This window comes from Ipomoea nil, unplaced genomic scaffold (assembly GCF_001879475.1).
Source record: "Ipomoea nil cultivar Tokyo-kokei standard unplaced genomic scaffold, Asagao_1.1 scaffold3199, whole genome shotgun sequence".
NCBI lineage: Eukaryota > Viridiplantae > Streptophyta > Magnoliopsida > Solanales > Convolvulaceae > Ipomoea > Ipomoea nil.
In genome coordinates this window covers 1,444,089-1,456,880 of record NW_017619627.1, presented here as the reverse complement: position 1 = coordinate 1,456,880, position 12,792 = coordinate 1,444,089, and the positions used below count along the sequence as shown (strand labels likewise).

Genomic DNA, 12,792 nt, shown 5'->3' with positions numbered 1-12,792 from the left:
GATCAAGAGTTTCTTTGTCTTTTTTAATTTGAGCGAAGATAAATTGCGTGTAACCAAAAACTCCATAGTAACATCTGATTTCCATAGTATCCAAATGCCACCACTGAAACCCACAGCTTCAACCCAAAGCCAATTGTCATAACCAAATTTCTTGCAAGCATGATCAGCAGTTAGAATCGAAATTCTGGGTTCAAACAGCCCAACCACGTCGGGCTTATTTTCCTTTAATGTAAGAAGGAAGGCTCGCCTGAAACTCCTAGAGGTGGCCCCTTGGTAGTTCCAACACATAATAATCATAAAACCCGCGAAAAAAAGCACCCAAGAAAGAAAAAACTCACTGAGGAACAAGAACACCCGAATCCCCGACAGAAGTCGGAGTCTCAATGTCCACCATCGTATCAAGAGAAAGCAACCCCTCCTCACCTTCGCCTTCGGAAAGAGCAGTGTCGTCCAGAGGATCATGGTGGTGCGCCCCATCATTTCTTTGCAGTTGGGGATGCGGTTCTTCTATAACTTGGCCATCCTCCAAAACTGTCATTCTGGTTATTCTATTTCCTCCGTCGTATCCTCAACTGAGAGTAGGGAATTCGAAGTCTGCAGCCTGTTCAGATAACGTTGATGTCCTCCTATTCTATTAGTAGAGCGCGTCTTGCTCCCTTCCCCTTTTTCTATAACCCCTCATCTTCGTTTTCCCTGTATATCATTATTGATCTGAGCTTCTGAAACTTGAACCGAAGGCCTTCTGCCTCTACCATATAACAGCGCACCAGTTGGACCATCAAGCCTTTCCAAAATAATGTTAATGTTGAAACTATAGAAATTGTATATATATTTCTGTGTATTTGATGTACAAGGTAGAAACCTATTTATACATAATTCAAAAAGGAAATGAAAGACTAAGCAACTTATTCTAACCACCCTTATTCTTCTAACACTCCCACTCAAGATGGAGCATAGATGTCAATCATGCCCAACTTGTTACAAATATACTCAATCCTGGCTCTACTAAGGCCCTTCGTAAGCACATCCGCCGTTGATCACCAGTTCTAACATGAACAGCAGAAAGTAGCCCTTGCTGAACCTTATCCCGTACAAAGTGACAATCTACCTCAATATGTTTAGTGCGCTCATGAAACACGGGATTACTTGAATTGTGTATAGCGGCTTTGTTGTCACACCATAAAGGAACTGGCACACTCACCTCTACACCAATCTCCCCAAGAATATTACACAGCCACGTCACCTCACACGCCACATGAGCCATTGCTCTATACTCGGATTATGCACTAGAGCGAGCCACAACACCCTGCTTCTTACTTTCCATGACACTAGGTTGCCACCAAGGAACACACAATACCCCGTTGTCGACCTCCTGTCACTCGGTGACCTAGCCCAATCAGCGTCAGAGAAGGCCTCAACACTCACATGCCCATGATTGGCGTACAAAATTCCTTTCCCATGAGGACTCTTCAAATACTTCACAACTCGAACTGCAGCTTCCCAATGGATTTTTGTCGGATTCGCCATGAATTGACTCACCACACTCACTGGAAAAGCAATATCCGGACGAGTGATAGTGAGGTAATTTAATTTCTCCACCAGTCTACTATACCGCTCTGGATCTTCAAGAGGCTCCCCATCACCGGTTACAAGCTTAACACTCTGGTCCATAGGAGTCTCGCAAGGCTTCGACCCTAAGAGCCCAGATTCTTCAAGTAAATCTAGCACATATTTTCGTTGTGAAAGAAATATACCTTTCTTAGAACGAACGACCTCTATTTCAAGGAAGTACTTCAATAGTCCCAGATCTTTTGTGTGGAATTTCTTCTTAAGAAAAGATTTGAGCGCATCAATTCTCGTTGCATCACCACCTGTAATCACTATATCATCCACGTAGACAATTAACAAAACGCTGCCACAGTTAGAATGCTTATAAAAAACAGTGTGATCATAGGCACTACGTTGCATGCCAAACTCAATAGCAACACTACTGAACCTCCCAAACCACGCTCTGGGAGACTGTTTTAATCCATACAAAGATTTCTTCAACTTACAAACCTTCTCGTTCTCCCCCTGAGCAACAAACCCAGGTGGTTGCTCCATATACACTTCCTCTGTCAAACCACCATGTAGACATGCATTTTTGACATCTAACTGGTATAACGGACAATCATTAATAGCAGCTAGAGAAATAAAAACTTGCACAGAAGTTAACTTGGCAACCGGAGAAAAAGTCTCCGTGTAGTCAACTCCATAAGTCTGTACATACCCTTTAGCCACCAACCGCGCTTTAAGCCGAGCAACCGATCCATCAGGGTTTGGCTTGACAACGTAAACCCACTTACATCCAATTGTAGACTTTTCGGCGGGGAGATGGACAAGATCCCAAGTCTGATTCTCTTCAAGGGCTGCCATTTCCTCCTCCATAGCAAATTTCCACCCTTCATGAGATATAGCCTGACACAACATTTTAGGGATAGACATAGAATCCAGTTTGGATATAAAGGTACGAGAAGACTCTGACAAATGTCCATAAAAAACATAGGAAGAAAGTGGATGACAGCAACTACGTTTACCTTTTCGCACGGTAATTGGAAGATCAGTTGACGGAGGTTGTGGCAGGGGAGGAAAATTCACCTGTGCGACCGTAACACAACTCCATCCCGAGGTCGCCTTGAATACACTTGCGTAACGGAGGATACAACCCCAGAAACAGACTCCACTGTGGGTACAGGAATTGTGATAGTATAAGTAAGAAAATCCTCCTCTATCACCGGCACCCTACCCCAAGAACGCTATCAGAGAACACGGTCTCCTCAAAAAAGTGACATCAGCCGAAACCAGATACCTCCCTAAATCAGGGGAATACCACCTATACCCTTTTTGAGTTTGAGAATACCCCAGGAAGATACACTTAAGGGATTTAGGATCAAGCTTCCCCTTTAGTGGACGGACATCCTATACAAAACACGTACAACCAAAAATCTTGGGAAGCAAGGTAAACAAAGGTTTGAAGGGATACACAACTGAGTATGGGTTTTAACCACGGAGTATAGAGGAAGGCATCCTATTGATAAATAAACAAGCCGTGTGAACAGCATCCGCCCAAAATACTTTAGGCACTTTCATTTGGAACAAAAGGGCACGGGCAATTTCTAACAAATGGCGGTTCTTTCTTTCTGCAACACCATCTGTTGGGGGGTGTAAACACAGGAAGTTTGATGTATGATACCATTTTGACTCATAAAGATCGAAAAGGATTTAAGAAGATATTCTTGAGCATTATCATTTCTTAAACACTGTATAGTCTTATTAAACTGAGTTTTCACTTCAGAACAAAAACTCTGGAAAACATCAAACAATTCAATTCTAGACTTCATGAGATACAACCAAGTACACCTAGAGAAGTCATCAACAAAGGTTACAAAATATCGGAAGCCACATTTGGACGTAACCCGACACAGACCCCAAACATCAGAATGAACTAATTCAAATAAAGAATCAACTCTATTATTTACCCGAGAAACATAAGGAATGCGATGGTGTTTTGCAAACTCATATGACTCACATTGCAAAACAGTTAAAGACTCTAAACCAGGACACATCTTCTTTAACGCTGGCAAAGACGGTGACCAAATCGACAGTGCAATTGAAAAGGGGAAACACTACTCACCAAACCAGTAGAGACGTTCTCGAGCGACGTAAAACGCTCTAAGACATACAGGCCGCCAACCTCCTTCCCCTTACCAATAATCCTCCTCGTCAAAAGATCTTGGAACAGACAATAGCCAGGAAAAAGCATAACAGAACAATTTAGGTCACGAACTATTTGACTGATAGAGAGAAAATTGAACGGAAACTTTGGGGGTACAACACAGAATTAAGGGGTAACGAGGGAGTTGCAGTGGCACTACCTTTACCCAAAACAGTGGCTATAGACCCATCTGCTAGGGTAACGGTATGACCAGAACTGACGGGCAAATACGTAGAGAAAATATTGTAATTACCTGTCATATGCTCAGAAGCCCCTGAGTCAATGACCCACTGTCGAGACGCAGAAGAAACACAAGCAACTGAATTAACTGTTTGGACAAACGTTGCGGAGGAAGGCACTTGACTGGATGGAAACTGCGAGGAAGAAGAAAGTTTCATCTGGTTGAATCTAGCAAACACCTCATCTATCATCACTACCGCGTGACCTTCTAACGTGGAAGCCATATTAGTATCCATTTGTTGTCTTGGCGGCTTAGGACACTGATTTGGAAAAAGTCTGGGATCCCCACAATTAAAACAAACTCGTGGGCCTCCACGACCTCTCCAAGGACCCCCGCATCCTCTGGAACGATTATTACCCCCTCCTCGAGAACCATAATTTTCACCGGTACTCCCCCCTTGGGTTACCAGGGCACTCGGATCCATATTACCATGTGACACAAAGGCATTTCTTTCTTGGGGCTCGTTTGAATCATTATTTCCTGATGCATTCTGTAGCATGGAAAATACTTGATCCAAAGATTCCAAGTCCTTATTTCCTAGTAGTTGAGATCTAATAACATAATATTCTTTATCCAGGCTGGCAATCCAACTAAAAAAAAGTAATTTGTCACGTTGTTTTTTCATTTCATCCACAGCATTCGTTATTGGCATCGCAGCACACAAAGCAACAAATACACTTTTAAAGTCATAATAGTAATCTCTAAGCTCATGCCCCTTTTGACTAGATCGATATGCTTCCTAAGATAACTGATACAACTTTCTCAAGTTACTAGTTCCACTAAACCATTTGTTCACTAAATCCCATACTTCTTTAACAGTTTGGCAGTGTTGCATAGACAAAATAATTCTCCTATCAATGCAATTAATTACACGTGACATTAAGTCTTTATCAGTAGTTTTCCAATCCCCAGCTGTAGCATCTGTAGGAAACTCTTTTTCCAAATGATCACCCTTCCCCATACCATCTAAATTTACTTTAACCAAAAACCTCCACTCAGGAAAATTAGACCCATCCGGAGCCAAAACTATGTCAATTAATTTAGATGGCATGGAAATCACAGTGATATTCCTTTCTTGTGCCATTTTAACCTTTACCCAACAAAATCAACAGGAAAAACAGCACACCAACCTTACGCAGTAAACAAAATACACACTGCATCTACCTCTTTCATTAGAAGACACAACCAGACGGAAAAACTTCAACACACCCCATCTCCCTGGAATCAGCACGACGAGGCGAGACCAGAGCACCAAAAATTGACTGGCGACGTCGCCGGAAAACGCCTCACGCGTCGCCGCGTGGAGTTGGAGCTGCTCGGCGGCGGCGGCGCGTGAGACCTCCGACGTCGACCGGACTTCTTGAGGCGGCAGCGTCCGTCGTTCCCAGACACTCACTCTCACTTCCTACGCTCTGATACCATGTTAATGTAGAAACTGTAGAAACCGTATATATATTTCTGTGTATTTACTGTACAAGATAGAAGCCTATTTATACATAGGCTAAGAGACTCCCAACCACATAATTCTAAAAGGAAATGAAAGACTAAACAACTTATTCTAACCACCCTTATTCTTCTAACAAATAAATTGCTCTTCTTCAGCCTCTTCTTGCATATCTTCTCCCATATTTGCCAGCGCGCTAAATCTGGAGTTGTCCCATATTTTAAAACCTTCCTTTTCAAAATTATTTGAGATATCATTTTGGTTGCTACCTTTATTTAATTTGGCAGAAGAGCCCTTCCCGTTATTATTTCTTTCACCACTACAATTGGCTTGTCCCTTATTATGGAAATAATTCTTTTTTCTCTCTGCGATCATCCATTTGCCGTATCTATCTCCCAACGGTTCTCTGCTTCCCGTAATTCCCTCCTGATTATCCCCATCTTTCCATGTAGGTTTAGTGGCCATTACTCCCTCCGTCACGTCGCCGCTGGTTTGGCCTGTTTCTCCGTTAACCGGCGTTTCCACTTCCTCTCCGGTTTTCCCTCCCTTACAGTCGTCTTTCCGATGGCCTACCATGCCACACTTAAAGCAAATAAGGTGAAACCCTTCATATTCTACTGACCTGACCTTGTTCTTGAGTTCAAATGTAGCCACCAGGGGTTTGGTGATGTCAACTTCTACACATATCCTCGCAAAGAAACCTCGTGGAGCTATACTTGTTGCAGTATCAATTTTCTTCGCCTTCCCAATCTTATCTGCCACCCTCATTAAGAAGTCTTGGTCGAAGTACTCTATAGGAATGCAGGGAAATCTTGCCCAGACCAACAACTTTTGTGTGTCATCCCGCATAGGATCGAAATCAGGCTCCCATTCCTTTACTGCCAGGCAGTGATCCAAGACCGTCCATAGCCCTCCAAGTTTCGCATGCTCATAGTCAATGACAAACGAAAACCTTACCAAATGATAACCGTTTGGAATAGCAATTAAATCCATTCCCGCCTTTAGATTCCAAATGGTTCGGAGACGCCTCAGTAAGTAGTTGTAACCCACCGTTTTACCCAGGACTTTGATTATCAAAGTATTCTTCCATTTGCCTCTCAATATGATCTTTTCGTCCTTTGTCAGTCTGATCATTGGGCATATTGGGTTGTCATCTCCCTCTTCATCTTCTTCATCGTCAGATACATCATCAGTTTTGCTCTTTGTGTTGTCACTAATGCCGGTCAAGGCAGCCCTGAACGACGGAATTTGGGTTGTCTGCTGGTGTCTTGGATGGTTGCCTTGTCTCTCATAACCATCACCTGGCGTATGGCTAGATCCATTGGGCTCCTCCAACTCCATCTCCAAGGGATCACCATCTCTATCCGAGTAGATACGCTTCGTCTTCTTTTTACTTCGCTGGAGAATGTCCTCCTCCTCCGTAGAGGTAGCGGGCGGTGGAAGTATTTCCGGCGTTCCATAGAGCATAATAATATTAATGAGACACCGTGATTTACATCATGTATGCATTTAGAATTTTGATATTATTATTTTTGAATGTTATGAATGATTTTATGAGGCATATTTTTGGTAGGATTGGTACTTTCAATTCCATATGTGTGAATTTCATATTCCCTCACTGTGCACTCTTGTATAGATTTGTGTGTATCTGTAAATGTGTGCATCTAGGGGGCTAAGGTATGCCGTAAGTGTGCACTGCATTGTAGTGTTATGTCCATTATAAGGTTGTGTGTGCGCTTCTATTTCAGTGTGAACATTTATTCAAAGTATATTGTGTGTAGTATGCACTGAATTGGGCATTGTGTGCACTGCTGATTAAATTCGTTAGTGTGCACGTCGTCATTTATGTCAAGTCATGGGGCTTGTTTGGCAATCAGCGGTTAGCGGTACCGGATTGTATTAGCGGTTAATAAATAGCGGATTGTGTTAGCGGGTTTGACCAGCAGATTGTATCAGCGGTTTATAAAAAGATATTTGGTAAAATTAACTGTTTAGATTAGCGGTTAACATTTAAAATGACCAAAAGGGTATACATATAATAATAATAATAATAATAATAATAGTAAGAAAAAAAAAACAAAAAAGATGTGGGATCATTTCATCCCATATCTGAAATTTAAAAGAAAAAGGGAGTTGAGCTCCCTTATAAAAGGGAGCTCAACTCCCTTCAATTGTTTTACTCTTGCGCATCCCACATCGGATGTGTAAGAGTTGAGAAGTCTGAGGCTTCTTTATTAAAGAGCCTCAAGCTTCAATTCCAGAAGACAGTATTAAATTTTTTATTTTTATATTTATTTATTTATTTATTTATAATGGAGGGTGTTTTGGGGAAGGAGGGAAGGATAATCTTCTCCAAAATGTCAATCCCAAACCGCTGCTCCAAATCGTTGAGTTACCAAACGGTTTTTTGGTGTTTTGACCAAGGCCAAAACGCCAAAATGGTGGATTCGCCAAAATTTTGGCGGATCCGCCATTTACCAAACATGGCCATTGTCTATTATTTTGTCTCTGGGTTAATTTGTGCACACACGTGTTATTATATGTGCACTTAAATATTTTGCAAGGTTTTAAAAGTATGTGTACACTCGTGTTGGTTTTGTGTGCGTTCAAATTCTAAACTCATTCATTAATGTACATAAATTTGTATATATATGCACACATTTATTAGACATGACTCACATTCATCCTTATTATGTAGACAACTAGGTTTAATTATGTGCTTACATCGAAAGAAAAACAGCAGCGGAAACTTAATTAAAAATCGGAGAAGTGTTATGCCACACCTATCTCAGACATAGGTGCACAGGTGGAAAACCAACAAGTCAACAGAACAAAAAACATCTAGGCACACAGGTAGCTAAGCTAGGCTCACAGGCCAACAAAAGGTAACGTCTGAACATGGTAGCTACTCTATCTAGCGATCCACATCTAGCGCTCTCAGCAACTACTCAAAACCTGTAGAATCAAGGGATAACACCCGGTCAGCAAATATTGTCGGTAACCCATCAATACGTGTTAAATAACATATATATATATATATATATATATATATATATATATATATATATATATATATATATATATAATCAAAACCATTTGAAACAGGAATACAATATATATCATTTCAAAACTAAGGAGGGAAATCAACTTCAAAGACTCAACAATCACTCACAAGAGAAATGAGGATCTTCATCCTCACAATAACGATAAGACCACAAAGATGAGAGACACACAACTCAGGATGCACCCTACTGATCACAAAGTAAAGTACATCAAGACATGCTCAAAAGCAAGGAATTCACAATCACACAGTGACAACTACATGCCACAGTGACAACTACATGTCACATGTTTCATAGTTCCAAGTTCCAACCTTATGGCTAACCCCGGCCTTATTTCAGTTCTAACCATTACCTCCAAGTGCTACCCTGTACTTCTGAGTCCAACCTTATGCATCCGGGGACCGTCGTCTACAACCACCCACATTACCACCTACATCTCAGTACACGAGGGTACCATTAACTTCATTCACACAACCACCTACATGTGAGCAAAGCTCGAATACAACCACCGATCTCAATCATAATCACACAAGGTCATCATCATTACCAAGAAGACCAAGGCTCAACAATAACCTCAATCAAGTATCAACAAAGGGTACAACGATTTGCATATGTTCACATCATAGGAATCAATCAAGAGATCACAATAAAGACATGAGACCATACTCAACAACAAAGGATCACAATCCAACATCAAATGATTGTCAACACAAGTTGCCAATCCCAATAAGAAGGAACAAACCACACATACTAGCATCTTAACATCAAACTAGTATGTTTATCAAATGGGTAAACCAAAAGTAGTTCCAAAGAACATTCAAGACTCATAATTAGCCCAACGAATCACAAGGCTGGACTATTAGCACCATTCAAGAAACCAAATCCTACATGAATTCCTAACATTCCGTTATAGACATACGAAATGTTAAAAAGACTTACAAATAGCCCAATAAAACAACATCGGGAAGTCAAAACATCAATACCGAGACAAAAGAGTCACGGGGAACAAATCCCTGCCAACAATCCACAGTGTACCTCGCGGGTGGGGCCACGGGTGGACAACCACCCGCGGTTCCGCCCGAGGTACATACACCCACGAGGCCATGTACCCCGCGGGTGGGGCGGCGGGTAGGCCTCTGCCCGCCGTTCCGCCCGCGGGTACCACCTGTACACCAAAAATATCCCTTCGTGGATTTTTAACAACAAGGCCAAGTTCAAGTCCAAAACACTCAAAATCTCACACACAACAACAATATGACTTGAACCCAAGAAATAGCCAAGCAATGGCATTCAAGAACCCTTAGAACAAGCTCTAAACATTCATCACCACAAGATCATGCATCAAATCTCACATTTCAACACAAGAATCACAAGTAGAAGCTAAGAATAATCATATAAGTAAGAAAATAGGTTTTGTATAGCATGGGTTACTGTTAGGAATAAATTGTAATAGATTTTGATAAGCCATATTGCAATTCGTAGATCCCCAATTTTATTTTATTAGACTAGTCGAGTCTTAGACCAAGAAAGGGAAAAATAAATTCATTAGTTGAGGAAATGGATGAAGAAGATATCAAGCCAAAAATCAAGAATTTGTCAAGAGAAAATGGCAAACAGAAGAGGAAGATGTATGCGTATGAAATTTGAGAAAATCCCTCAAGAAATCCCGAAGAAGAAAGAACGTGACTAGAAGTTTGCATGAAGCTATCTTGAAGATCAAGCATCTATGGAAAGAAAGGAGTACACCAAGTGGAACAAGAAGATAACCAATAGGTTATACGGACGAGATGGTAGAAGCTTGAAATATTATGTGTAAGGTCACAGGTTCAAATCTCACATCTCACATATTTTAAAGAAGCCAAGTTAAAATTCCATCTGATCAAGTAAGAGGCGATGGTTTGGCCGAAGGGATACAATTTGCAAGTCAATGGGATGAGATTTCCAATTTGACTATGGGATGAGATTTCAAGGGATACAATTTGCAAAGTCAAAGGGAATGAGATTTCCAAATTGACTAAGGGATGAAGTTTACAAGTGAAGGGATGCAGTTTCTCAAATTGGTATCCCAAACAAATTGGAACCCCGAAATTGAAATAGGGATGCAATTTCATCAGAAGAATTCAATTTGAAGGGATGAGATTTACAAGGCTTCAATTCAATTGGAGATATAGATTGCAAGGGATGAGATTGATTCAATTTGAAGGGATGAGATTTACAAGGCTTCAATTCAATTGGAGGATGAGATTTACAAGGCTTCAATTCAATTGGAGATATAGATTGCAAGGGATGAGATTGCAATTCCAAATCAAGTAAGGGATGAGATTGATTCAATTTGAAGGGATGAGATTTACAAGGCTTCAATTCAATTGGAGGATGAGATTTACAAGGCTTCAATTCAATTGGAGATATAGATTGCAAGGGATGAGATTGCAATTCCAAATCAAGTAAGGGATGAGAATTCAATTGACAAATCTAGCAAGGGATAGAGATTTCATTTCCCAAAATAGAAAGGGATGAAGTTTCACAAGGGAAGAGATTTCCAAGTCAATTGAAGAGATGAAGTCTGGAAGCAGTATACAGACCCAGATACACGAAAAACAGAGGAAGATATTAGAAGAAGTTGCAGGAGCAAAAATACTAGTCTAACTAGTAAAGGGATTATATTGGAGAATATATTTTGAAGATAAAAATCCCAAGAGGCGTGATCTACACCAGATGGAGATTCATGGGACGCCATTTTTGCTGAAACCTCAAGCTCAATTTGAAATATCTGACAAGATCTGTAACGTTATCTTATCTTCTGACAAAAGGCTATACAGCTAAGCAAAATTCGAAAATGAGACCGTTTCTTTCCAACGGACGGATTCTCATTACCAGCTATAAATAGATGAAGATTGAAGCTGAGGAAAGAGGGGGTGAAAGAAGCAAGAAAAGCAATAGAGCAAGAACAGAGCTAAACAGAGCATACAAAATTCAAAGAAAGTTTTCCATCTCAAGAGCTTAAATTGATATATTCTTTTGTGAGATAAACACTCAGAGTGATACAGAGCTTAGAAAAGAAATATCCAAGAGTGTTAGAATCTTCATCAACTTCAAGAGATTCAGCGCATCAACGAAGATCATCTACAGAATCTCAAAGTTGGAAGCAAGGCAAAACTTGTTTTGGAGCAAAACAAGGGAAAGGAGGAAAGTAACACGGAGTTGTGAAATCCTGGATTGTCACACGGAGCTGTGAGATCCGAAGCAGCAGTGTCGGGAAGACATTGGGCGTGATTGGTGTGGGCTTGGTGATCAAAGCACCAGATCACGGAAGATACGTTTCTACCGGATCGTAGAAGACGGGGGGAAAGTAGCATGGAGTTGTGAAATCCTGGGAAAGTAACGCGGCGACGTGAAACCCGAAGCAGCAGTGTTGGAGGCACTGGGCGTGATTAGTGTGGGCTTGGTGATCAAAGCACTAGATCACGGAATTCATTGTATCTTGGAACCAAGAAGTGGTGGATATAGTGAATTGGCTCTTGGAGAAAAGAGCAAGTGGAGTAGGAGGATTACATCACCTCGCGAACCACTATAAATTGCATTGTGTTCTTTACTGCTTTCTTTAATTACTGCTCTTGCTTGCTTCTCACGAAAATAATCTTGACACGATCTACACACACACCGTATCGTTTATTTATTTCCGCTGCGTACCATACTCTAACAATCTAGTTAAGAGTTTTGGTTTATCTCTGGCTTACCAATTGTTATATTGTGCAAAAAGTTTGAAAGTCTATTCACCCCCCCCCCCTCTAGACTTTCACCTTACCTCTTTTGGGACCAACAGTTACCTTTGTATGTAACACCCCAGATTTTCAAGATATTTAAAACTTATAAAATAAAGGTGAAATCTCATTAAATCCCAAATTACGATACAAAGAGTACGGGGTTCTATGCCACACCCGAGCTAGAGAACTCGGGTGCACAGACTAAATTCTAAAACCTCAATCAGTATCAATACTAAATCATGGTACGCAGGCCGACAAGGGAAACTATCTAAGCTACGCCTCAAGCTTCTAACGCGCTCCAGTGATCTACTCGTCTGTGCCTGAAAGCCAAATATATCTGTTCAGCGAGAGATGCTGGTAACCCACTCCAACGTGTTGAAATACAATACATATAGATATATATATAGATATACGAAAACCATTTTTGAACATGAAGATATATCCTACAAACTCTAGCTTTTAAAACGGGGATAGACTCAATAGATAGAGCTAAGCACAGACAGCAGTTATACCCAGCATATACGGTT

The 12,792-nt window shown here is 40.9% G+C and overlaps 1 protein-coding gene across 1 annotated transcript; it reads right to left on the bottom strand.

Moving 5' to 3' along the window:
* Positions 1 to 5,571: 5,571 nt before the first annotated feature.
* On the bottom strand, positions 5,572 to 6,906 carry LOC109168448. The gene has a single exon (XM_019317473.1). It carries the CDS (start codon positions 6,904 to 6,906, stop codon positions 5,572 to 5,574), a length of 1,335 nt encoding a protein of 444 aa, XP_019173018.1.
* Positions 6,907 to 12,792: the final 5,886 nt, after the last annotated feature.

Bases quoted from the DNA above. Each gene is read 5' to 3' on its own strand.
- LOC109168448 (XM_019317473.1), bottom strand. From the start codon at position 6,906: ATGCTCTATGGAACGCCGGAAATACTTCCACCGCCCGCTACCTCTACG.